This window comes from Hypomesus transpacificus, chromosome 23 (assembly GCF_021917145.1).
Source record: "Hypomesus transpacificus isolate Combined female chromosome 23, fHypTra1, whole genome shotgun sequence".
NCBI lineage: Eukaryota > Metazoa > Chordata > Actinopteri > Osmeriformes > Osmeridae > Hypomesus > Hypomesus transpacificus.
In genome coordinates, this window is record NC_061082.1 from 2,932,985 (window position 1) to 2,956,346 (window position 23,362).

General features: G+C 38.8%; 1 protein-coding gene across 1 annotated transcript in view; it reads left to right on the plus strand.

The window, feature by feature from the left end:
• Nucleotides 1-23,362, plus strand: part of ttn.1 (titin, tandem duplicate 1) — a 134,321-nt gene that overhangs the window by 36,661 nt on the left and 74,298 nt on the right. Inside the window, exons 72-128 of the mRNA XM_047047516.1 lie at nucleotides 7-285; nucleotides 510-800; nucleotides 928-1,215; nucleotides 1,474-1,593; nucleotides 1,694-1,976; nucleotides 2,062-2,245; nucleotides 2,348-2,428; nucleotides 2,535-2,802; nucleotides 2,887-2,907; nucleotides 3,218-3,427; nucleotides 3,522-3,599; nucleotides 3,680-3,706; nucleotides 4,008-4,064; nucleotides 4,163-4,204; nucleotides 4,582-4,641; nucleotides 4,992-5,063; nucleotides 5,477-5,542; nucleotides 5,768-5,842; nucleotides 6,304-6,492; nucleotides 6,674-6,739; nucleotides 6,982-7,059; nucleotides 7,384-7,488; nucleotides 7,688-7,765; nucleotides 8,095-8,943; nucleotides 9,392-9,475; nucleotides 9,599-9,688; nucleotides 10,392-10,427; nucleotides 10,721-12,211; nucleotides 12,706-12,756; nucleotides 13,108-13,500; nucleotides 13,666-13,935; nucleotides 14,052-14,327; nucleotides 14,417-14,556; nucleotides 14,668-14,794; nucleotides 14,926-15,192; nucleotides 15,333-15,599; nucleotides 15,765-16,028; nucleotides 16,133-16,272; nucleotides 16,393-16,519; nucleotides 16,619-16,885; nucleotides 16,987-17,253; nucleotides 17,355-17,621; nucleotides 17,715-17,854; nucleotides 17,980-18,106; nucleotides 18,577-18,719; nucleotides 19,105-19,228; nucleotides 19,417-19,683; nucleotides 19,773-19,870; nucleotides 19,983-20,151; nucleotides 20,233-20,499; nucleotides 20,639-20,905; nucleotides 20,992-21,270; nucleotides 21,361-21,769; nucleotides 21,903-22,027; nucleotides 22,133-22,399; nucleotides 22,563-22,832; nucleotides 22,995-23,294. Coding sequence (XP_046903472.1) covers nucleotides 7-285; nucleotides 510-800; nucleotides 928-1,215; nucleotides 1,474-1,593; nucleotides 1,694-1,976; nucleotides 2,062-2,245; nucleotides 2,348-2,428; nucleotides 2,535-2,802; nucleotides 2,887-2,907; nucleotides 3,218-3,427; nucleotides 3,522-3,599; nucleotides 3,680-3,706; nucleotides 4,008-4,064; nucleotides 4,163-4,204; nucleotides 4,582-4,641; nucleotides 4,992-5,063; nucleotides 5,477-5,542; nucleotides 5,768-5,842; nucleotides 6,304-6,492; nucleotides 6,674-6,739; nucleotides 6,982-7,059; nucleotides 7,384-7,488; nucleotides 7,688-7,765; nucleotides 8,095-8,943; nucleotides 9,392-9,475; nucleotides 9,599-9,688; nucleotides 10,392-10,427; nucleotides 10,721-12,211; nucleotides 12,706-12,756; nucleotides 13,108-13,500; nucleotides 13,666-13,935; nucleotides 14,052-14,327; nucleotides 14,417-14,556; nucleotides 14,668-14,794; nucleotides 14,926-15,192; nucleotides 15,333-15,599; nucleotides 15,765-16,028; nucleotides 16,133-16,272; nucleotides 16,393-16,519; nucleotides 16,619-16,885; nucleotides 16,987-17,253; nucleotides 17,355-17,621; nucleotides 17,715-17,854; nucleotides 17,980-18,106; nucleotides 18,577-18,719; nucleotides 19,105-19,228; nucleotides 19,417-19,683; nucleotides 19,773-19,870; nucleotides 19,983-20,151; nucleotides 20,233-20,499; nucleotides 20,639-20,905; nucleotides 20,992-21,270; nucleotides 21,361-21,769; nucleotides 21,903-22,027; nucleotides 22,133-22,399; nucleotides 22,563-22,832; nucleotides 22,995-23,294 — 11,943 coding nt within the window. The remainder of the gene's footprint in view (nucleotides 1-6; nucleotides 286-509; nucleotides 801-927; nucleotides 1,216-1,473; nucleotides 1,594-1,693; nucleotides 1,977-2,061; nucleotides 2,246-2,347; nucleotides 2,429-2,534; nucleotides 2,803-2,886; nucleotides 2,908-3,217; nucleotides 3,428-3,521; nucleotides 3,600-3,679; nucleotides 3,707-4,007; nucleotides 4,065-4,162; nucleotides 4,205-4,581; nucleotides 4,642-4,991; nucleotides 5,064-5,476; nucleotides 5,543-5,767; nucleotides 5,843-6,303; nucleotides 6,493-6,673; nucleotides 6,740-6,981; nucleotides 7,060-7,383; nucleotides 7,489-7,687; nucleotides 7,766-8,094; nucleotides 8,944-9,391; nucleotides 9,476-9,598; nucleotides 9,689-10,391; nucleotides 10,428-10,720; nucleotides 12,212-12,705; nucleotides 12,757-13,107; nucleotides 13,501-13,665; nucleotides 13,936-14,051; nucleotides 14,328-14,416; nucleotides 14,557-14,667; nucleotides 14,795-14,925; nucleotides 15,193-15,332; nucleotides 15,600-15,764; nucleotides 16,029-16,132; nucleotides 16,273-16,392; nucleotides 16,520-16,618; nucleotides 16,886-16,986; nucleotides 17,254-17,354; nucleotides 17,622-17,714; nucleotides 17,855-17,979; nucleotides 18,107-18,576; nucleotides 18,720-19,104; nucleotides 19,229-19,416; nucleotides 19,684-19,772; nucleotides 19,871-19,982; nucleotides 20,152-20,232; nucleotides 20,500-20,638; nucleotides 20,906-20,991; nucleotides 21,271-21,360; nucleotides 21,770-21,902; nucleotides 22,028-22,132; nucleotides 22,400-22,562; nucleotides 22,833-22,994; nucleotides 23,295-23,362) is intronic.

Below are 23,362 nucleotides of genomic sequence, written 5' to 3' on the forward strand. Positions count from 1 at the left end.
ACTCAGAACCTGTGCACTTTGTGAAGAAGCTGAAGGATATGCGAATTGAACTGGCACAACCTTTGAAACTTGAGTGCACATTCACTGGAACTCCTAGGATTTATATAAATTGGCTAAAGGATGGCAAAATTATCTGGGCTTCTTATCAGTATAATGTCAGAACCACTGACACTTCCTGCATCCTGGAAGTCCTCAACAGTGACAGATATGAGGCTGCTGGAAGATACTCTTGCGAAATTTCCAATGGAGCAGGAACTGATATATGCCATGCTCAGGTGGCAATAGGTAAATCACTAACAATCCCTTATTACTCATAATGGCCTTATTCTGTTTATATTTATGAAAGGCAACAACAGGGATTTTACTGATATAAATTCTTATTACTAATGAATTATTTTCTATTTGTCTTTGTACAGGTGCTTTTAACGACTATGTTAAACTCAGACTAACGTTTTTACTTTAGTGATAATACCTATAATAATATTGTGCCCTGTCTATTTTGTCGCCAGAGCGTAAAATTCCTCCCAACTTCACTAAAAAGCCTTTTGACACCATGGAAAACTCAGAAGGCCAGGTGGTGAATATTGAGAGCCTCTTATGTGGATCTCAACCCATGACCATCACTTGGTGCAAAAACAACAGTGAAATTCACCACTCCGATAAGTATGATATTACCTTCAAGAGTAATGCACCAGTGTTGTGTATCAAGAACGCTCAGATTTCAGACAGTGGTATGTACTCCTGCAAAGCCACCAATGAAGCTGGCTCTGCTTCCTACCAAGTGGCTCTCACCATAACAGGTTTGTTTCATTTTAAAGCACATATCACATTATAATTAGGTTAGATATATATTGCATTAAGTTACGTTAATGTTTCCTTAATGAAGTCCCTAAACTTTTCCAATTTCCGACCCTCTGATCTTCACAGAGCAAAAGAAGCCTCCAGTTTTCGACATCCCTCTGAAACCAGTGGGTGTGAAAGAGGGAGAGAAGCTGACCCTTAGATGCCACGTCTTTGGATCGCCTCCCATCAAGATTCAGTGGATGAAGGACAGGAGAGAACTGAAATCCACTGGCAACACTAAGATCACCTTTGCTGATGGCACTGCATGTTTGGAAGTCAGCCAAGTGTCGAAAAGCGATGCAGGGGACTACCTATGCAAGGCTACCAATCAGGCTGGAAGTGAATTCTGCAAGTCCAAAGTGACAATGAGAGGTAATACATGTATTGCTGATTATAGTAATAATTGTATTTTCCAAAGTTCTTATAAAGTTTCATAGTTATTTTATATCAGATAACTGAATGTTTTATTTATAGTACATTATAAAGTAACTAGCCATGTGTTATTATATTTATTATTCATTTACAGTATATGTTCTGTCATTTCTCTTTGGGATCAATAAAGTAACTACCTACCTATGTGAATGACAATAACATTCTATTTGCTGAGCATCCGGGTTGTTTTTTTCATAGCAGATGCAGCCCAAGCGCCCAGTGTACCAGCGCAAACCGCCGCTGCGCCAAGTGCCCCAGCAAAAAGACTGGACAATCTGTTTTTCATTGAGGAGCCAAAGACTGCCCATGTTTGTGAAAGTAAGTGTGTCAGATTTATAATGCTAAATAGAGATAACTGCACTCATAAATGTTTAATGTTTCAATGTCATAAATGTATTATCTTCAATCCCTTTTCTAGAGGGCACTGCAACATTTATTGCCAAAGTCGGAGGTGATCCCATTCCGAATGTGAAATGGATGAAGGGCAAGTGGAGGCAGATCACACATGGAGGTCGCATCACTATTGAGCAGAAGGGCCAGGAGGCCAAGCTGGAGATCAGAGAAGTGACCAAATCTGATTCTGGACAGTACAGATGTGTTGCATCTAACAAGGAGGGGGAAATAGAAAGCAGCACTGACTTGATTGTTGATGAAAAAAAGGAATCTGGACAAGATGGAGACTTCCGAGCCAAACTAAAAAAGTAGGTGTGATTGCAAAAAATGCTTTCAATCGTATTATGTTTAAATCCAAACTTGTTTAACATCAGCATGTCTGTTTCCTCACAGGACTCCATCTAAACAGAAAAGTCCCAAGAAGGACCAGGATATTGACATAGTAGAGTTGCTCAGAAATGTGGATCCTAAGGAGTATGAGAAATATGCCCAAATGTATGGAATCACTGACTACCGTGGCCTCCTTCAGGCCATTGAGCAACTGAAGAGGGAGAAAGCTGCAGAAAGTGGAACACAGGTGAGAAACAAAATGAAGTATAGACTCTACTTTAACATTCAAACCTGATACATCTGCACCAAATATTACTGCACCAAATATGATGTTGTTTTTCTGCACCAGGAGTCAGAACATGGGGGAAGAGCTGATGATGATGATTTGGCCAGATTTATGAGTGGTCTGCAATCAAAAATGCAGGCAGAGGTACTGAATGTTCTTAACAATTATTCAGTGACACTTCCAATTATTTACTGTCAACTATCGGAATATAGAATTGTCCCATTGTGTTAAACAATGTTTGTTTGTGTAGCCTGTCACTCTAGTGAAAGACATCAAAGACCAGAGTACTCCTGAAAACAAGACAGCGGTGTTTGAGTGTGAGGTCAAGATCAACTACCCTGAGATTTCCTTGTCCTGGTACAAGGCAACACAGAAGCTTGATAACGATGACAAATATGAAATCAGCATTGTTGGCGACCGCCACATCCTGAAGATCAAGAAGTGTCAGTCCAAGGACCAGGGCAACTACCGTGTGGTTTGTGGCCCACACATCTCCAGTGCTAAGCTGACAGTGACAGGTAGGATTTATGAATGTCTTGTTTCCATGTCGATACATGTACTGAATAGTAAAGGATCAAGCCTTCCCTTGCTTTTCTTGTCAGATGAAGATGTCTCCCACCCAGGTAAGGGGTCATACTGACACCTCACTTGAGCAAATAGATCTCAGGGTGTCACTTACTAACCTCTTTTCTTATCATAGCTTACATGTACTGTTAATGTCAAGTTTATGTCAAAGTGTTATTTTAAACTTTAAGTTTTGTTCTCATGTTGCAATTGCCTTCATTTTATTACAAAAAAGTACAATCCCTAAACTGTAGAAATTATGCAGATATTTATTTAAGCCTTTTGAACCAAACTATATACATATAAATACTTTAGGATCTTTGTAATCACAAACGTATATATACTCTGATCCCCATTATTTGCCTTTAGCTGACCAAATTCAATTCACCAAACGCATCCGGAACATTGAGGTGAATGAGCGCCAGTCTGCCACCTTTGAATGTGAGGTGTCCTTCGACAATGCTATCGTTACGTGGTATAAAGACACCTGGGAGCTTAAAGAGTGCCCAAAATATAACTTCAGAAGTGAAGGGCGACGACACTTTATGATAATCCGAAATGTAACATCTGAGGACGAAGGTTTGTAGCGTTACTCAAAATAGGCTCATTTATTCCCACCTCCATGTCAGTTACATTGATATAAACTCAGCAATCTTCATTACTAATTCTTTAGGCGTTTACTCGGTGATTGCGCGGTTGGAACCCATGGGGGAGGCTAAAAGCACAGCTGAGCTTTACCTTTCAGGCAAAGGTCTGTACATTTACTAGCTTTTTCCCCCTTACATCAGTACTTGTGCTTGAGTTATAATGTGTGACCTCCTCCTCTTACAGAAATTGGGTTAGGAAGGGTACCTTATGGTGAGTATCATGTCATTGTCAAATCTAAATAATACGAAGATTCAAGATTAGCAAAACAGCATATACCTCTTTATCAGAACCAGTAGGAACTTATACATACCTTATTGATTATGTCTTAATTTTATTTTGACTCAAGACATATTATGTATGATCCTTCATGGTTTTATGTAGGGGAGAGAGTTTTACTTATAAGGCCTGAGAGATTTTCAGTTATATACACAACCAACTTACAAAATAGCAACACAATACAAACTTAGTGTCCATTTTGGTACTAAAACCTTATTTATAATAAAATCCTTAGATGTCCCAGATTCATCCATACAAGTTCCAGATGTTCCATCGTTAGTTTCTTACCAAGGTAAGAATCAAATAAATGAATAACATAATATTTATATAAAATGTCACCTCAATTGGAGATACATTGGTTGAATAAATGTCTTGATTTTTAATCAAAAGATGAGTCGTCTGAATACTCTTACAAGAAGACAGAAGTGAGAGGTACATCACCTTCATGATTTGTACCATCTTAACATACTAATAATATTATAAAATAGTTCACACTGAAACACTTTAAATCTGTTGGCTGAAATCAGAAATGCAAAGCATTGCATCTCAACTTTTTGTTCATCTTTAACAATCATTACTTCCCTAATAAATACCATTATCATCAATCTTGGGCACTTTAACTCATTACTAAAAATCTAATAAACCATCATAATTTATTCATCTACTCTTCCATTCATCATCCATATTATAATGGCTGATACTTCTTGCAAATATCATCTAATGTGTGAACTGTCGTCATAGATAGTAACTACCGTTATCAAAATGAGATTTGTGCTCTTATTTCTACCACCGGTTGTTACTCTTAATAGCATTTGAAAGTTGGACCATGCAAGAAGAGAAAGTATCTCTTCAGTATTCGACAATCTCAGGTATAATGACAACATAATTAGTGAAAACTTTATTGTGTGATGCAAAACAATTTGTCTGCCTATGGCAATTTGGCACCTTACTGTCAGTTTGTTTACTGTATTTGTTCATGTATGTGTACATTCCCTTTTGTATGCTCCATGTGTGTCAGAATGCTATGTTTGTTTTCTTAATGTACCTTGAATGTGATGTCCCATTTACTTGTACATGTTCTCTCACCTGTTTGTTCAAGTTACCAAGTCATAAATTATAACATGTTGACGTGTTGTATTGTTTTTAGTTAAATAATGCTGACCAATCTTTGTCATATAATGTCATATAAGTCTCTAAGATTACTCTTGTCTTTCATCAGCAGAAAGAACACCCGTTGATGAAAGTGTTCATAAACAAACTGTGGGAATGAGTGAAGAAATACCTATCAAAGGTATAACAAACCAAAATAATGCCAGCAAAAGCTTACTGCTATAAATTAACAAGCAAGATGATCATCATGCCAATGATGCTCATTCAGTCGAACATACTCGACACCAGCATTTATGTCTGGATTTCTTAACATTATGTTGTCATGTCAAATAACTACCATCTGTATCTGTCTTACCAACATCTTCATGCCATAACTTCTTGTTTGGTGACTTGCTTGGAATGGTTGAATACAGCTATTCTTGCTCTCGTATTGTACTGTTGCAGCTACTCTTTCTCTGCTATTGTGTAGCTTCTCTTTGTTTCATCTTTATGTTTTTGATTCTTGCATTAACATTTGCTGATGCATTTGTTTGATAGTAACCGCTAATTTTCCAACTTTGTAAAAGTGATGTAACAAAATACATATCTTTAAAGTTCCTGAAGCTTACAAGAAACAAGAAGAGAAACCAGCGACGAAGGTCTCACCAGCTCCTAGCAAAGGTATTCTCAAAAGGTTGACCCTTCATGGTCATTCTTTAATGTGATTCTTAAAAAGTTTGTCTGTGGTTTTTCTATATGTTGTTGTGAGTCTAATTTAAATGTGTTTGTGATGCATTCTTTCTTGATATAGTATTTGTGCAAGAATGTTGTCAAGCGTTAAACATCTTTACAACCTACAGTATATTTGGAGATTATTTTAAAAATTGAATCACAATGTTTTAAAAGTGCCTGAAGCAAGGAAGCCAGAAGAACAAAAGATCACCCCAGTAGCACAGCAAAAAGATCATGCCACCCCTAAAGGTAATTGTGCTTGTGATAACATATGTTTGTTTAAGTCTATTGTTTTTATGGAAAGTTTTCATTTTCTACACGTTTTCTTATGCTCAGAGTACTGTGTTTTATAGAGAATCTATTAGTATGAACATTTTGTTCAAACATTTTCCATTTAGACTGATGCAAAGGCTTTGCATCTCATTAGGCTTTTGCCCATCAAACCTTTTGTGTTTTGTGTGTTGTATGTGTGTATGTTTTTGTGTGAATATACTGTGGTATCGCAGGGTGGTTTCATATATACTTGATTTCTACAAATCAATGTGTATCTGTTCAATGGTTTGTGGTGATTCACTGTAACTGTAAAGCCTGGGTGTTTGTTATGATTGTTGTATGTTCTTTCAGTGTGTTCATGATTTTCTTTTTTTAGTCTTACCTCTTTTTGATGTCTTGGAACTGATTGATAGTTATGTTTCTGTATTACCTGAAAGATGTGCCTAGCCCTGCAACTTATATGCCTCCTGAGCCAAAAGTGGCTCCTGGTCCAAAAACAGAGCCAAAAAGGCCATCTGACTCAAAGATTGCACCAGGACCAAAAATGGCACCTTCAACTCAGTTTGAACCAGAACCAATGACAGCACCCACACCCAAAAAGTCACCTGAGACTCTTCAAGCTAAAGGTACAGTTCCATGTTTTCTTCTATCACTCTTCTCTTTAAGTATGTCCAATACCTACATGTGTGTCATTATATGTGAATGTTTGACATATGCTGTCAATGGTGTGTAGTATGTGAGTACCTACTTAGGGATTCTTATAGTTTGGTTATTAAGCCCAAACAATTCTTTTTTTGGTACATGAAGAGTACCCTAAAACAGAACCGGTCAGAAAACCAGCCCAACCTCCAAAAGATGTCATTTCACAGAAAGGTATCCTACAGTTTCTGAAGCACATTGCTCTACACTGCCTCTATAACATAGGAATACCATTTTAATGTTAACTTAAATTTCCTTTTTGATATATCATCCATCAAGAGCTTATTTAGCTTGAGACCACAGCAATGCTGTAGAGTAGAAAATGTAAACATATTTCAGGTAACTGAGTGAAACTCAAACCGAAAGATTGTATTCGCAATTTAGGTGAACATCCCCTTTCTTTTACATTTTAAAAGTCCGAGGCTTAAAAGAACCTGTTACTCAACCACATGAAGCCCAAGTTCATCAAACAACAGATACCACACTGAAAAAAGGTACTTGAAAAGAAAACAGAAAGTACACTCCTTTTGTTGCAGCTGTCTTATTTATCCTAATGCTGCAATTTAATCTTATATCTTGTGTGGATACATGTTAATGCCTTGTGTGTCAACTGTAATGTTTTGTACTATTTCTTCCTGAATGTTTTCTGTTATGTTATTGTGGATCATCATGTATGTCATATGAATCAGTTATATTCATGTTTGTCTAATCAAAGTGGAAAAAAGATAAACACTCGATAGAGTGTGCTATGCAGATAATGGTTTATCTTATTAATTGACCAAAGGTTTTAATAATAATACTTCACACATTCTTTGAAGTTATCATGGATGTTAAGTCAGAAGCACCCATGACAGACGAAACTAGAAAGCCCCAACAAACAGCTGGCCAGTCAGAGGCAAAAAGGCAAACTGTACAGCAGCAAGGTAAATTCTGAAGAGATGACAGTTTGAAAAGTTTGCCGTTTGAAAGTGACATTATTTTGTGTCAATCTTTTACTCAATTAACTTCTTCAAATGCAAATTTGAAACTTTAGTATATGCAATCTTTGGTTGTTTCGTTGTTGTGTGTAGTCATATCCCTATGTTCGTGTTGTGTTTGATTATTTCATATGCATCTAACCAGTAATGCCAAGGGATGTGTATCCTGAGAAAACGGCAATAGATAAACCTAAAATGGAGGAAGACGTTACCCTCAACAAAGGTATGCTAAAATACTTTTCATGAAAAACACTCTGATAATTGTCAACATTCATATTATCTGGATATTTATAGCTTATGTTTATCCAGATTTTTGTACAATAGTCACCCACAGAGATAATTAGGTTACTTGCACTGCAAAAGTAACAGTTTTACACATTATATCAGTATAAGTATATATAAAAAATATATTTTGAGCTGCGACATTATATGTTGGATACATAGAACATTGTAGACCTAAAAACAACCCCCTTCCCCTTTGTTTTGGTGTTGTCTGTCATCTTTGCCACCGCTACATGGTGCTTTTCTTGAATCTTTTATTATATATTTAAGTTGCCCCAGTTCCATTGAGGACAGAGGTAACTGCCACAACCATGGTAGAGGTGACTCAAGAAACATCGCTGAAGTTTATGGAGAGGATTTTATTGACAGAAGAAATCGGTGACCGACAAGAAGAAGCGAGGACAGATGAAAGAAGAGGGGATATTATTCAGTCAAAGCCAGAAGATATGTACACGAAGTACAAGGATGACTGGAAGACTGAAAATGGCTCAGAAAGGGGAACAGATGAGGCAGTTCCTCACAAAAATGTTATTTCTCAAAAAATGGAAGCAGTTACGTCAGTTGTTTTACCTGAGAAAGGAATTCCATATGAGAAACCTGCTTTAACCAAGAATCAAGGTAGTAAATCCCCAAAACCTATGTCTCCTGAAGACAAAAACATACCGCTCAAGAAATCTATGTGTCCAGAAGATGAAGGCAGATCAATTCAGAGACAAATACACCTGAAGGAAGAAGCTACCTATGAAATAACTGTAGTTCAAAAGGAGAGAGTAATTCCGTCTCAAAAAGTAGTTTCTCCATCTCAGAAAGAGGCTCATTCAGAGAAAAAAGGTTCTCTATCTTCTTCTGAGATACTCACCTTGCCTCAGGAAGTCTCTTTATCTAAACAATCCACACCTGAGAAAAGAGTCATCCCTAAGGAGGATCTTACTCTACTGGTGAAGAAAGTTCCCACTGAGGATGTAGCCATTCCTGATCAGAAAGCTGATTCTGTCATGAAGGAGGAAGCTATTCAGTACAGGACTTCTCAAACACCCCAGGAGACACCAAGCAAGAACATCAGAAAGACAGCAGAGGAAGGCCATTCACAGAAGGATCAACAGCAAACAACTCGTAAAGGTATCCATTTGATTCTGAGAAATGATATTCACGCAATCATCATAAGATTGACAACTCTTCTTCTTTATGTAACCTTCTTTAGGTATCTTGTGTCTTGACCATGATTAACAACCGAAATTGGTTGGATATTCTTCCTTCACATCTTGACAGGTTGCATGTTGTCTGTTTAGTGTGTCTAGAATCTGTAAAAATGTAGTTTCTTCTAAACCAGACTATAAGGTTTCCCATGACATGGCCCCTGTTCCTATAGCTGAGGATGCCACTCCTCTTCAGGGTACACAAAGTACACAACTCTCTTCCATCTTATGTGGTGTACCCACCACTCATATTCTTTTGTGTTTATGTTTAACTGTTTGTGTTTATGTTTTATTGATTTGTCAATCTTGATATTACTCTTTGCCCAACGGATATATATGTGATTGTGACAATGGCATACCTATTTCCTAAGTGCCTACAGTGGAAACAAAGCCTTCCCCATCAGCTCCAAAGGCTTCGTCTGCTCCTCATGCAGAGAGAGTACCTCCCTCTGAAGGTACACTGTCTTCCATTTTGTCATGTATGTCCTTGTCTTTTTTGTACTCTTTTATAGCTCTTTCATATTATATGTTCGTTCAAATATTGGCCAAAATGGTCATTTCTTGACATGCTTCTGTAGCTAAAGGGTTACCTGTGGAGAAGACTATCTCCCCGCCAACTTCAACTTCCTTGGCAGCTCCCCTAGCAGAGAAGTTGTCACCACCTGAAGGTAGTCTCTTGCTTTGTCTTTTAGTATTTTTTGTTTTTAAATGTCTCTTCTTGAATATCTCTCTTATTAATGTGTGCTTCACATAGCGCATTCAGGACATCGAGTTTCAGTCGACATGTTGTGCTACTGGATAGAAAATATTTTTGCTTCATGTGTATTTTAAGTAGCTTGTCTTACCTGAACAATCTTGTTGGAGGTATACTGTATCTTTGTTCTGATATCATGAAGTGATTGCTCGACTAACCGATTTTCCGATGGTATCAGATACTGTTGAAGGAGCTGATGGCTACACTACTTCTGTATGCTTGCGCTTATAGAAAAAAAAGTCCCATTTATTGGGTCTTTCTTTCATTTAAGAAGATGATGGCATCTACTGTCATCATATGACTAATGAAAATGTATCATCAAGCAATCCATGAATAACATTAACTACATACTTAACCAGAAGCAGGATGGCAATTGTGAGACTTTGGAGAAGCATGCTCTTTAACTCACTTAAAATATGCCCTGTGTATATTAAATATGTACAAATGTTCTTGATGTGTTGCATGTCACGCTCTCTTCTCTAACAAAAATATCTACTCTATTCCATAGTGGGTAGATATTTATGCTTCAATTAATGGGCAATTTCCCATATCCCTTAAGATGTCTTGTATGTATTCAGTCTAAACTGACTTACATCTTTGTCACAAATCTCCCACAGACAAAGGCCCTGTTACAGCGCCTGGACCAAGCAAAGGTAAACGTCCATTCTTTTACAAACAACATCTTGACATTTTTTTATTATATATCTTAACTTTCTATGTAGAATATTTATGTAAATGTAATGTCTAATTGTATTTTATGTGGAGGACATTTTACCTGCCATTTTACCTTTATTTGTTGTTATGTCAAACCTTCCTATCCTTGTCTAGTATTTTGGTTTGGTTGTTATGCAGAACAAAAGTCTTCAAGTTGTTCAGTATTCTGAGTGAGTTCTGTGTTGTATGTGCTTTATACATTTTATATTATGCAACATTTTTGCTGTCTTAGAAAAATACACTACAACACCCAAAAAGGGTAGAATTCATGTTCAGGAGGATGAGAAACCAGAGGTGCCAACTTTGAAGAAGGTGAAAATACCTTCAAGAGATAAGGAGGAAGACAAAGACATCATCAAACTTAAAAACGTGCCCCAGATTCCTTTAGAAGAGAAGGCAAAGGAAGTCACACCTGGGACATCTGATGGAAAACTGCTTTTTGAGGCTCATACCAAAGCTCCACATTTTGACCATGATAGAGAAGATCACATGCAGATGGGCAGTCCAGTTGACAATAGTAACCAAAAGAAACTTACGGATTCCGCTCAGGAATCAGCTGAACATTTGAAAAATCTACCTGAAGATGAGAAGGTAGAAGTGAAGACAATTTCCAAGAAAACACCCAAGTTCCGTAAAGAAGAACCCCAGGACCAAACAGGTTTAGCTCCTAAAAAAGTAGCAAAGCAGACACCAGATAAGAAAGAACAAGAAACTGTGAAATTAAAACCATTTGAAAGAACTGCTACACCCAAAGACATACATAAATCAGTTGTTAAGAAAGACAGTCCCTCTGGAGTTTCAAAAAGAGATGAGGGACCCAATAGAGAAGAACTGGTGAAAGAACCTGAAGCTCATCAACCTAAAGACGAAAAACCAAAAGATTCTAACAAACCCCTTTCAAAGGTTAAAATGACTTCTACTCCCGAAAAAGAGAAGGAAAATGTTGAATTGAAGCCATTTGCAAAGTCTCCTAAAGCTGATATAAAAGTTATAAAGTCCCCTGAGGAAATACAGAAGAAGGCAGAAAGTAAAGTACAAAGTCGAGAATCAAGAGATACTACTGAGAGAAAGTCTCCAGATAAGGAACTTGAGAGAACCAAAAACAAAGAGCCTGGCGTGGTACAAAAACCAAGCCCTTCAGGGAAAGTGGTCCCTCCCAAGAAGGAAGAAAGTCTCAAGGAAGATATGCCAATTCAGTTAAAGAAGATAGATAGCCTGTCAAAAGAAGCAGAGATTAAAAAGAAAGAAGAAGTTCCAAAGCACATAGAGGACATCAAGAGAGGTGTAGAGCTTAAGAAGACTCCTTCACCAAGAGTTGAGAAACTGAAGCCAAAAGCAATTGAATCCATATCTATGGAAAGGAAGCCCAGTGCAGAAAGAAGCAAATATTTACCTAAAAAAGATTCCCCTAAAGATTCAGTTGAAGCCATTTCCCTAAAAAAAGTGGCAACTAAAACATCACCACAGCAACAGACCCAAGAAGCACCAGGAAAGATTCCTTTGATGAAAGAGCTTTCACCTCAAGCGGTGCAGTTGAGAAAAATTGCTACTCAACTGGAGGAAGAGGTGTATGAGGATGAGCCAGAGGTGGAAGAAGAGGAGGATGAAGCGTGGGGATGGGAGCTTGTCCCGCGTGAAAGTTATGGTTCCACAGAGGACTGGGAAGATGAATCCTTGGAAGATGGGGCAGTTGAGACCCCCGGGATGCCAGGTGACAGACGAGGTGAGGTGGCGATTGCTACAACCTTCCAAGTGACGACTCAGAGGATGACTCACATCATTTAATCTTCATCTACCTCCACCAATTTATTCATTCATCTTTCCATCTATCTATCTACATCCATCCATCTTAAAGTTTCTGTGTTTTCCATCTTAACAACTCTTCTCATTTATTCTATGTTCCGTGTGTGTGTGTGTGTCTGTGTGTGTCTGTCTAATTCATCTTGTTCTTCATTCAGGTCATCAAATCATCTGTGCTAATTCTAAGTGCATTTGGTACTAGTTTATACCACGTTTCTCCTCATTTTCCATCATGTGGTGTTTCATGTGCCTGTCATGTTGTATACAGTATTACATTGTGTAAGACTTTCTTCATTTTCATTATCTTGCGTTGTTTGTCCATTTGGTTTGTCCATTTTTATCTATTGTGAGTCTGTTTTGTATGTAATGCTGTTTACCACAATAGACTCTGTTGTCACACTGTTGTTCTCTGTCCAGATGGGAAACCAAAGGAGGAACCACCAAAAGGCAGAGGCCGAGGTCTTGGGGGTGAGAATATACAAGCTTAACTCTTGTAACACAATGCTTAATCTTTAAAATCTTATATCACTCTTGCACCAAACTTCATGTCTGTTTATCTAAATTGTCTTGTGTAAGAATTTGCTCTTTAAGCAGTGACCTTGAGTCAAGGTGAGTCCTCCAAGTAGACAAAATACTGTCTAGAAAACAGAAAAGAACATGCTCATGAGAAATATATATGTATACAAATATTTAGATGTATTCATACAATATTCTATCAAAGTATCAAAAACTAAATTTCCAGACTTGCAAGAGGTGAAGTATTGGTGAGATACAAGTAATTAACAGATATCTTCATGTATTTAATTTTTTTCATTACAGCGAGGCAAACACCATCCCCTGGTGATGGTGGCAAGGGTAGAGGAATGAGACCTGGTGGAGACAAACCACCAGAGGAACCATTCGGAGGATTCAAGCTCAAAGCTGTTCCCCTTAAGTTCATTAAAAAACTCCAGGACATAGTGTTGAAGGAAGCTGAATCTATTGGCTCTGCTGCTTCGTTCGAGTGTGAGGTTTCACCCTCAACTGCAATAACAACATGGATGAAAGATGGAAGCAACCTAAGAGAGAGCCCAAAGCACAAATTCACCTCTGATGGCAAAGATCGCAAACTGAACATCATTGATGTCCAACTTTCTGACACTGGCGAATACACATGTGTTGCCAAAAATGCAGGCAAAGAAGTGACATGCACAGCCAAACTAATTGTTGAAGGTATTTTAAATATTTCATTTTGTAATGTATTTTTATAGCAAATAAACACATTTTTCATCCATTTAAACCACACAGTAATGCCTTAGTTGCTGCATAGGCAATTGTGTGTATTTAATTGTTTGTAACAGTAATGTCCTTATAGTTTTTTGAATTATATTTCTATAGAGCTGCCTGTGAAGTTCATTAAGACTTTGGAAGAAGAGACATCAGTCATCAAGGGACAGTCTATGTACCTGACCTGTGAGCTGAACAAAGAGAGAGATGTTGTATGGAAGAAGAACGGTCAGCCCTTGAAGAAAATTGCAGGGAAGTTGGCCATCAATGTAATTGGAATGCAACATGCAATTACACTCCAGAACTCAGGGGAAGAAGATGCTGGTGTCTATACATGTGAATGTGAGGACATTAAGACTGAAACTACTGTCAAAGTAATAGGTATGTACCTAATTATACAATAATATTCTTTAAAATAAATGTTAAATGCATCAGTCGAGTAACTTAAATGGTTGTATGATTGATACACCGCTACATCTATTTGTTCATTCCTACAGAAATCATCAGAGACTGGTTAGTGAAACCACTGAGAGATCAGCATGTGAAACCTAAGGCCACAGCCACATTCAAGTGTGAACTCTTCAAAGAAACACCCAATTGGAAGTGGTTCAAGGGAGACAATGAAATTCCTAATGATCCAACTAGCAAGACTGAGGTGAAGAAGGAAGGAAAAGAAATAACTCTTACAATCAAGAACGCACAACCTGAAGATGTAGGAGAATATGCCATGGAAGTTGAAGGACGCAGATATGCAGCTAAACTAACACTTGGAGGTTTGTTGAACCACCTCTTTTTAGAATGTTGTCAGTATGAAGGTACAAAAATGAAGTATATGATTACAATTTGTTTTTGCTTAATAAAGAGCGGGAAGCCGAGATCTTGAAGCCCCTTTCCAGTGTGGAGGTGGTTGAGAAGGAAGAGGCCTCATTTGAGACTGAAATATCTGAGGAAGATGTAGCTGGAGAATGGAAACTGAAGGGAGAAGTTCTTACAAGATCACCGGTAAGACCGAGTTTGAAATGATAAATTGTCATCAGCTCTGTACCTTACACTTACAATACATATATATTTTAAAATATATAATCTAATTTAATGTGTTAACTTTTTTTAAAGACATGTGACATCAAAGCTGAGGGCAAGAAACGTTTCCTCACTCTGAAACACATCCAACTTGACCAGTCTGGTGAAGTGTCTTACCAAGCTCTGAATGCTATCACCAGTGCTGTGCTCACAGTTAAAGGTAAGCCGTTGTAAAAAGGAAGACAATAGTACCTGTACTTTTAATATTTCTCCTCAGAAAACAGAAAAGGAAAGTTGACGATGTGCAGGTATGTTTATATTTTATGTTTAATCATTATCCGTGCCTCCCAGAAATGGAAATGGACTTCACAGTCCCCTTGAAGGATGTGTCTGTACCTGAAAAGAAACAGGCTAAATTTGAGTGTACCATCACAAAAGATGTGCCCAAAGTCATGTGGTTAAGGGGCTCTGACATTGTAACAGCAAGCTCTAAATATGACATTATTGATGATGGAAAGAAACACATATTGGTCATTAACAACTGTGACTTTGATGATGAGGCACAATATACTATTGAAGTTTTGGGCAAAAAGTCAACAGCCCAACTTACAGTTGAGGGTAAGTATTGGTTAATCCAATTATTTTACGATCATTTCTTTTTGTGGTTAATAATCTCCTGTGTCTGGATTTTTGATGGATCACTAGCCTTACTCGCTCATAACGGCAAACCTGTTATGCACTTACCTAATACATTGTAGGTATGAGGCTCAAATTCATCTCACAACTAAAGGACCAAATTGTGAAGGAAGGTAAAATGGTTCAATTTGAGTTTGAGCTAACTCATGAAAATGTGACAGTGACATGGTACAGAAACGAAATAAAACTCCATCCAAGCAGAACCCTGATCACCCATGTTGAAGGAAAGAAACATTTATTAGAAATGAGGGAGTTGACACTAGATGATACATGCCAAATTAAGGCAGAGGCTAAAGGAGTATCATCAACTGCAAACCTGACGGTGATAGGTAACCACAACTGTGTCTTTCTTCTCTCTTTTTTTCATATTATTTACCAGCTGTTTAATGTATGCACTGTTGTATGTAGTACGCCAGATTGATGTAATGTATCATATGAGATTGTGGTACAAACTGCAATTAAGCTTTTTAATTGCGATTTAATGCTCTTCTCAGAGGGTGACGCAGTCTTCATAGTGAAGTTGCAAGACTATACCGCTGTGGAGAAAGATGAGGTCACTCTGGACTGTGAACTCAGCAAAGACGTCCCTGTGAGGTGGTTCCACAAAGAGACGGAGATCAAAGCGTCCAAGATGGTGACCCTGAAGTCTGAAGGGAAACGCAGAGTCCTGTCCATTAAGAAAGTGGAGGAAAAAGATAGAGGGCAATATGTATGTGACTGTGGAACTGACAAGACTATGGCAAATATCAATATTGAAGGTAAACATTATAAATGTAATTGAATTAATATTGTAAATGCACTTTTAAATCAAATCAGGCTTTTTTGTTTGTTTGAACACCTTGTTCTGTATATTCTATTATAGCTCGTGATATCAAGGTGGTTCGACCCATGTATGGAGTTGAACTCTTTGATGGCGAAACGGCTCGTTTTGAGGTTGAAATTTCTGAGGATGATGTCCATGGCCAGTGGAAGTTGAAGGGAGATGTCCTAAATCCTTCCCCTGTATGTTTCATTGACATATTCTTATAACATAACATACATATTCAGAGTACAAAGACAATCTGTGAATATTATTTTTTGGATGTACTCATTTCTTTACTGATCTTACAAAATTATCCACAGGATGTGGAAATTGTTGAAGAAGGTGGCAAGCACACATTGACTTTGTACAACTGCAAAGTCAACCAGTCAGGTGAAGTGGGATACCAGGCTGCTAATGCTAAATGCACAGCTAATCTGAAAGTGAAAGGTATGATTGCTGTTTCTTGAATGCATTATGTTCTCATCTGATATTGCTGCAATAGAAGTTTTTATAAAATTATTTTTCTTGTTATTTTTATGATTTCAGAACTTCCACTAACCTTCATCACACCTTTGACTGATGTGCAAGTCTATGAGAAGGATGAGGCAAGGTTCGAGTGTGAAGTGTCAAGAAAGGCCAAGAGCTTCCGTTGGCTTAAGGGATCTCAGGAGTTGACGTCCGATGACAAGTTTGAGATGACACAACTGGGAAATATTCACACTTTGGTGGTCAAATCCGCTGCATTTGATGATGAAGCCAAGTACATGTTTGAGGCTGAGGACAAGAGAACAACTGGAAAACTAGTTATCCAGGGTAATTAGCATTTATTTAATACATTTGCAATCTACAGTGTTCAACTGATCATCCACAGTGCCTGTTATAATAAGCTAAACTAACTTATAATTTCCTTATAGGTATTCGCCTTGAGTTTGTCAAGCCCATTAAGGATGTCACAGTGAAGGAGCGTGAGACAGCAGAGTTCAGTATTGAACTTTCACATGACAAGATCCAGGTCACTTGGTACAAGAACGATGTGCGTTTGCATCCCAGCAAAGTGGTGCATATGTCAGAGAATGGCAAGTTCCACACCCTGGCCTTCAAGGAAGTGTCCATTGATGACACATCTATGATCAAAGTTGAGGCATTGGGAAAGAGCTCCAAGGCCATGCTGACTGTTCTTGGTATGTAAATGTGTTCAAAGCTGTATTAGCATGCACTGGCCAAAAGCTTCCTGTACTAGCTGCAATAATTATTTGACAAAAAATGTATTTGTTTTGTGCAGAGGGAGAGCCATACTTTGTCACCAAGTTGCAAGACTACACTGCAGTTGAGAAGGATGAAGTAATGATGGTCTGTGAACTGAGCAAGGCCTCTGCTCAGGTGAAATGGTTTAAAGATGGACAAGATATTATTCCATCCAAGAATGTTCTTCTTAAAGCTGATGGAAAAAGGCGTATTCTGACAGTCAAGAAGGCAGAAAAAGGCAACATTGGAGAATATACCTGTGACTGTGGTTCTGACAAAACCATAGCCAGGCTGGATATTGAAGGTGTGGTAGAACAATGATACCTTTGGGACATATAATTCCAGATAATTCAGTGTGCAAACTTAATGCAAACAAATATGTGCTTCTCTTCTGCAGAGCGTGACATAAAGATAGTCCGTCCCCTGTACAGTGTGGAAGTGACAGAGACTGAGACTGCTCGCTTTGAGACAGAGATCTCTGAGGAGGATGTGCATGGTCACTGGAAGCTCAAAGGAGAAGCTCTTCACCAGTCTCCTGTAAGAGTATTATCCATCACAGGATAAGCGTGATCATTGGGAGTTTAATTAGTTCATTTATACTTGAAGAGAGACAAGAGACATACATAAAGATCTCTAATGGCTTTTTGTTCAACCTTGTCCAGGACTGTGAAATAAAGGAGGAAGGCACAAAGCACATGCTGATACTGTACAATGTTCGCATGGATCAAGTTGGAGGAGTTGACTTCCAGGCTGCAAATGCCAAATCCAATGCCCAGCTTAGAGTGAAGGGTGAGTTCAGAGGAATGTTGCTGGGCATTTGTTTTGATATGGACTAACAGTACAGCATGTTATGATATTTAAATGGTTTATCTTTCATTATGTGCAATGCTAACATAATTAGGATTTTTACATCATGCGCCTATCACCTTTCTAGCTGACCAATAATAAGTAAGGCTTGGGCAGTGGTCAGCTAATGGCCAATCGGGTGTTGTGGCTATTTTAGAAGCCACATACCTTATCTATCTAGAGTGGGTGGTTAGAGTTTTGCAGAGCTACTTCATTCCTCTGTCCAGAGTTTGCTGCAAATCAAACACACGAGAACACACTCAACATGCAACTTACGTAGGTTAGCAAAGACAAGTCATACTTGATTCTGTTGTTCTGAAGTCTAATGGAACAAGTAATTTTTGCAAGATTTTTGTGGAAAAATTACATTTCATAACTGGGTGACCTAACAATGGCTTTTCCTGGATCCAAAGCTCGATCAATTGGTCTGCTGCGTTCGCTGAAGGATGTCACTGTAACAGCTGGAGAGACTGCAACCTTTGACTGTGAGCTGTCATATGAGGGCATTGTTGTAGAATGGTTCCTTGGAAGCACAAAGATGGTAGAAAGCGACAGGGTGAGTACATAGTACTTTACAAAATCAATGCTATTATCACCAGAAGGCTGGTTTTATTAGTAAGCAAATCGGTCACACAAACTTTGTGATAATATTACTAAAATGGACATGCTTACAGTTTTACATGTAAAATAAACACACTGTTGAAATAGTTTAACATGTTTTTATGTTGTACATATAAGGGCCTAGACACATAGGAACCTCTATCTGTTTGTGATAACAGTAGGCTGTCCTATCATGCCTGCATTTCTCAAAGCTATTTTTACTGTCAAGTGCAGCTCTGAGATACATGTATAGTGTATAATGGGTATAACATGTGTATAGTATGCATATATCTATATGTGTATAGATTTGTTTGCATCAATGTGTTTTTTTTCTTTTATAGGTTGTAACCCGTGCTGAGGGTAAAGCTCACACTCTGACTCTTAGAGATGTCAAACTAACAGAAGCTGGTGAGGTCAAACTCACTGCTAAGGACTTCAACGCTAAGGCCACACTTACTGTTAATGGTAAGTCTTGCTTCATTTATGTGTATTGAGAATTACACGTTTAGGGGCCTCACTGAAATGGAAAAGGCATTTTAATTCCAATTTTTGTCCATTTACTACCTGGTATGTTGATCTTCTCAGTTGAATAAGAACAGTAATGTAGTTCGATTCATTTTTTACTTCTAATTATTTGATACTTTTCTAAACAGAGCCACCAGTTGAGTTCACCAAACCTCTGGAGGACCAGACTGTGGAAGAGGAGGCCACTGCTACCCTGGAATGTGAAGTTTCCAAAGAAAAGGCTGAAGTTAAATGGTTCAGAGATGGACAGGAGATCCGCAAAACTAAGAAACATGAAATGGTTGTCGATGGCCGCAAGAGAAAACTTATCATTCAAGAGTGTACACTTGATGATTCTAAGACATATACCTGTGACGCAAAGGAATTCAAAACGTCTGCTTTCCTGAATGTTGAGCGTAAGTAACACTTTCATCCCTAATAAAATTAGGTTTTCTGATGGATTTCCAAAATGATTTCAGGGAACAATATGCTCATATGCTTACAGCTCCTTATGTTGAGTTCTCCAAACCACTTCATGATGTTGAAGTCAAAGAGAAGGACTCTGCAAGATTTGAGTGTGAGGTGTCTCGTGAGTCTGCAAAGGTGAGAATTGTGTGATCAACCACCAAAGAATGCTAATGCCATGAGTTGTGACCATGTGCTTTGACTATGTGGCATTCAGATGAAATAACATAGTTTTTTTCTGCCCAAAAAGGTGCGCTGGTTCAAGGATGGTAATGAGATCAGAAAAGGAAAGAAGTATGAAATTATTTCCAAGGGTCTCCAGCGCATTCTCATCATCACAAAGACAGTCTTTGATGATGAAGCTGAATATGAATGTGATGCAAAAACCTCAAAATCCTCTGGCATGCTGACTGTCATTGGTAAGTGTTATTATTTTAACATTCTACAAGAGACATATTGTAGTTCCATGGATTGATGACTACAATCTATTACCCTTGCAGAGGAGGAGGCTAGGTTCTCAAAGAACCTATCTAACGTGGAAGGAACAGAGACAGACAGCGTGAAAATGATCTGTGAAGTATCAAAGCCCAGTGCTGAAGTCACCTGGTACAAGGGTGACAAGGAGCTGCCTGAGGGAGGAAGATACGAACACATTGCAGATGGAAAGAAGAGAATTCTTATCATCCAGGATCTCAAAATGGACGATGCTGGAGAGTACAACTGCAGACTCTCTAACGCCAAGACATCTGCTACTCTGAAGCTGAATGGCAAGGACAAAAACTATACTTTTAACACCCTTTGACAGTGTGAAATGTCATTCAAACTGAAAATGATGTATGGTGTATAATATGATTCAGAAAGTCCAAAAACCACGTTTGAGTCTGACAGTATGTTTGTTTCCTCCAGAACTTGCTGCCGAGTTCATTGCCAGGCCTCAGAGTCAGGAGGTGGTTGAAGGAGAAAAGGCTGAGTTTGTCTGCTCGGTCTCCAAAGACACCTATGATGTCAAATGGTTTAAGAATGACAAGGAGATAACGGCTGGGGACAAATTTGACATTGTCTGTGATGGAAAGAGGAGAGCGCTTATTGTAAAACAATGTGAACCAAAGGATGAAGGAAGTTATGTTGCTTTCATTGGCTCAACCAAAGCTTCAGCTGAGTTGTATGTCATTGGTAAGTATTATACAACATCTGTGTTGCTTATAAACCTTTATACACGTATAAAAGAGGATAATGTGGACACTTATTTCTTATAACAGAGAAACTCAGGATAATTACACCCATCAAAGATACGCAAGTGAAGGAAGGACAAGAGATTGTCTTTAACTGTGAGGTGAACACTGAGGGAGCCAAAGCAAAGTGGCTGAAGAAGGAAGAGACTATGTTTGAGAGCAGCAAGTACATCATGATCCAGAAAGACAATGTCTTTTCTCTGAGGATTAAGGATGCCCAAAGGACAGATGAATGTACCTACACCATTACACTAACCAACCAGCGCGGTGAACATGCAAAGGTCTCAGCCAATGCTACTGTGAAAGGTGAGTGCCATCATTTCATTGATGTGGATGGACAACGTCATGCTTTTACTGTCTAATGTCTAATTAATTTGTTGTCTTTTGAAAATACAGAGGAGAAACTCAAGTTTTTGGAGCCTCTTGAAGACATTGATACTCAAGAGAAAAAGACCATTGTCTTTACATGCAAGGTGAACCGACCGGATGTCACGGTTAAATGGATGAAGGCCGGCCAGGAGGTTACCCTCAGCAAGCGCATCCTGTACAGGGTAGACAAAGACAAGCACACGTTGACCATCAAGGACTGTATTCTGGCCGATGAGGGTGAATACACCGCAGTTGTCGGTGATGACAAATGCACCGCTGAGCTTATCATCAGTGAGGCACCCACAGACTTTTCCACACAACTCAAAGACCAGACCATCACTGAGTTTGAGGAGGCAGAGTTCACTTGCAAGCTGTCTAAAGAGAAGGCTGCAGTCAGATGGTACAGGAACGGACGCGAGATCAGAGAGGGTCCCAGGTACTTCATAAATAACCTCCTGCCCAACTAGCTGTTTGTTAACAATATTTTGCTTGTGATTAGTAATTGAATTTTAAATCAAGTGGATTTTGTTTTAGAAGGTTGTCTGAGTTTTGTGTTATGTGTTCAACAGATACAAGTTTGAGAAAGATGGAAAGATCTGCAAATTGCGCATCAAGGAGTGCAGACCAGATGATGAGTGCGAATATGCCTGTGGAGTTGATGACAGGCGATCCCGGGCCAAACTCTTCGTTGAAGGCAAGTTCTTCATTTTTCTGTGCCTACCTAACAGAATGATTGGTTTAAACTCCTCATCCAGATGTTCTATACTGTGTGTCCAACATGTATTATGCCTCTTGGCAGAAACCCCTGTGGAGATCATCAGACCCCCAGCGGATGTGTTTGAGCCTCCAGGTTCAGACATTTTGTTTGAGGTGGAGCTCAACAAAGACAGAGTTGAAGTGAAATGGATGAGGAACAACATGATTATTGTCCAGGGCGACAAGTACCAGATGATAAGTGAAGGAAAGGTCCACAGACTGCAAGTGTGTGAGATTAGGCCCCGTGACCAGGGAGAGTACAGAATCGTTGCAAAGGAAAAGGATGCCAGAGCCAAGTTGGAGCTGGCAGGTATGTCAGAACATGATGAACATGCTATCATTGTAGTGCCTTTACATCAGCTGTTACAGCTCATTACACACAAACATCCACATTTTTTTCTCTGCATGCGCTTTATGTAAATTTAGTTTTTACAGTATTGATATGTGACTGATTCCTTTTTTTCCAATTCCAGCTGTGCCAAAGATCAAGACGACTGACCAGAACCTGGTGACTGATGCTGGGAAACCCTTCGTCATGACAATTCCCTATGATGCCTATCCTCGTGCAGAGGCTGAGTGGTTCTACAAGGATGTCAGCTTACCAGTGCAGAACATTGACACCTCTACAGACAAGACAGAATACAGACTGAAGAGCCCCAATAAAAATGATCAGGGAAGGTATAAGATTGTCATCAAGAACAAACACGGACAGGGAGAGGCGTTCATCAACCTAGATGTCATTGGTAAGTCAAATAAAGGTTTTTAAGTCTGAATGTCAGAACCTGCTCTTAAGGGAACATGAAGATCTTCTGATAAAACTGTACAAATATGAATTAAGTTATACATTTTAACTTGGATAAATCATTCCATAGAACAGTACCTAATTAAACATGTGTGGTTGGCAGATGTCCCTGGACCTGTGAAGAACCTGAAGGTGGTTGACACTGCCGATGGTGAGGTGAGCTTGGCCTGGGATGAACCAGAGAGTGATGGTGGCAGCAAGATCATTGCCTACGTGGTAGAGAGGCGTGATATCAAGCGCAAGACCTGGACAATGGCCACAGACCGCGCTGACATTCCAGAATACTGCGTCAGCGCGCTCCAGAGGGATTCCATGTACCTGTTCCGTGTCTGTGCTCGCAACAGAGTGGGCAGTGGCCAGACAGTTAAGACAGACACAGCTGTCCAAGCTAAGAACAAGTTTGGTAAGCACTGGACAACAGCCGTAACATATTTTACAACACAATTCAAAAGTAAAAGAATCTGCCCAAAT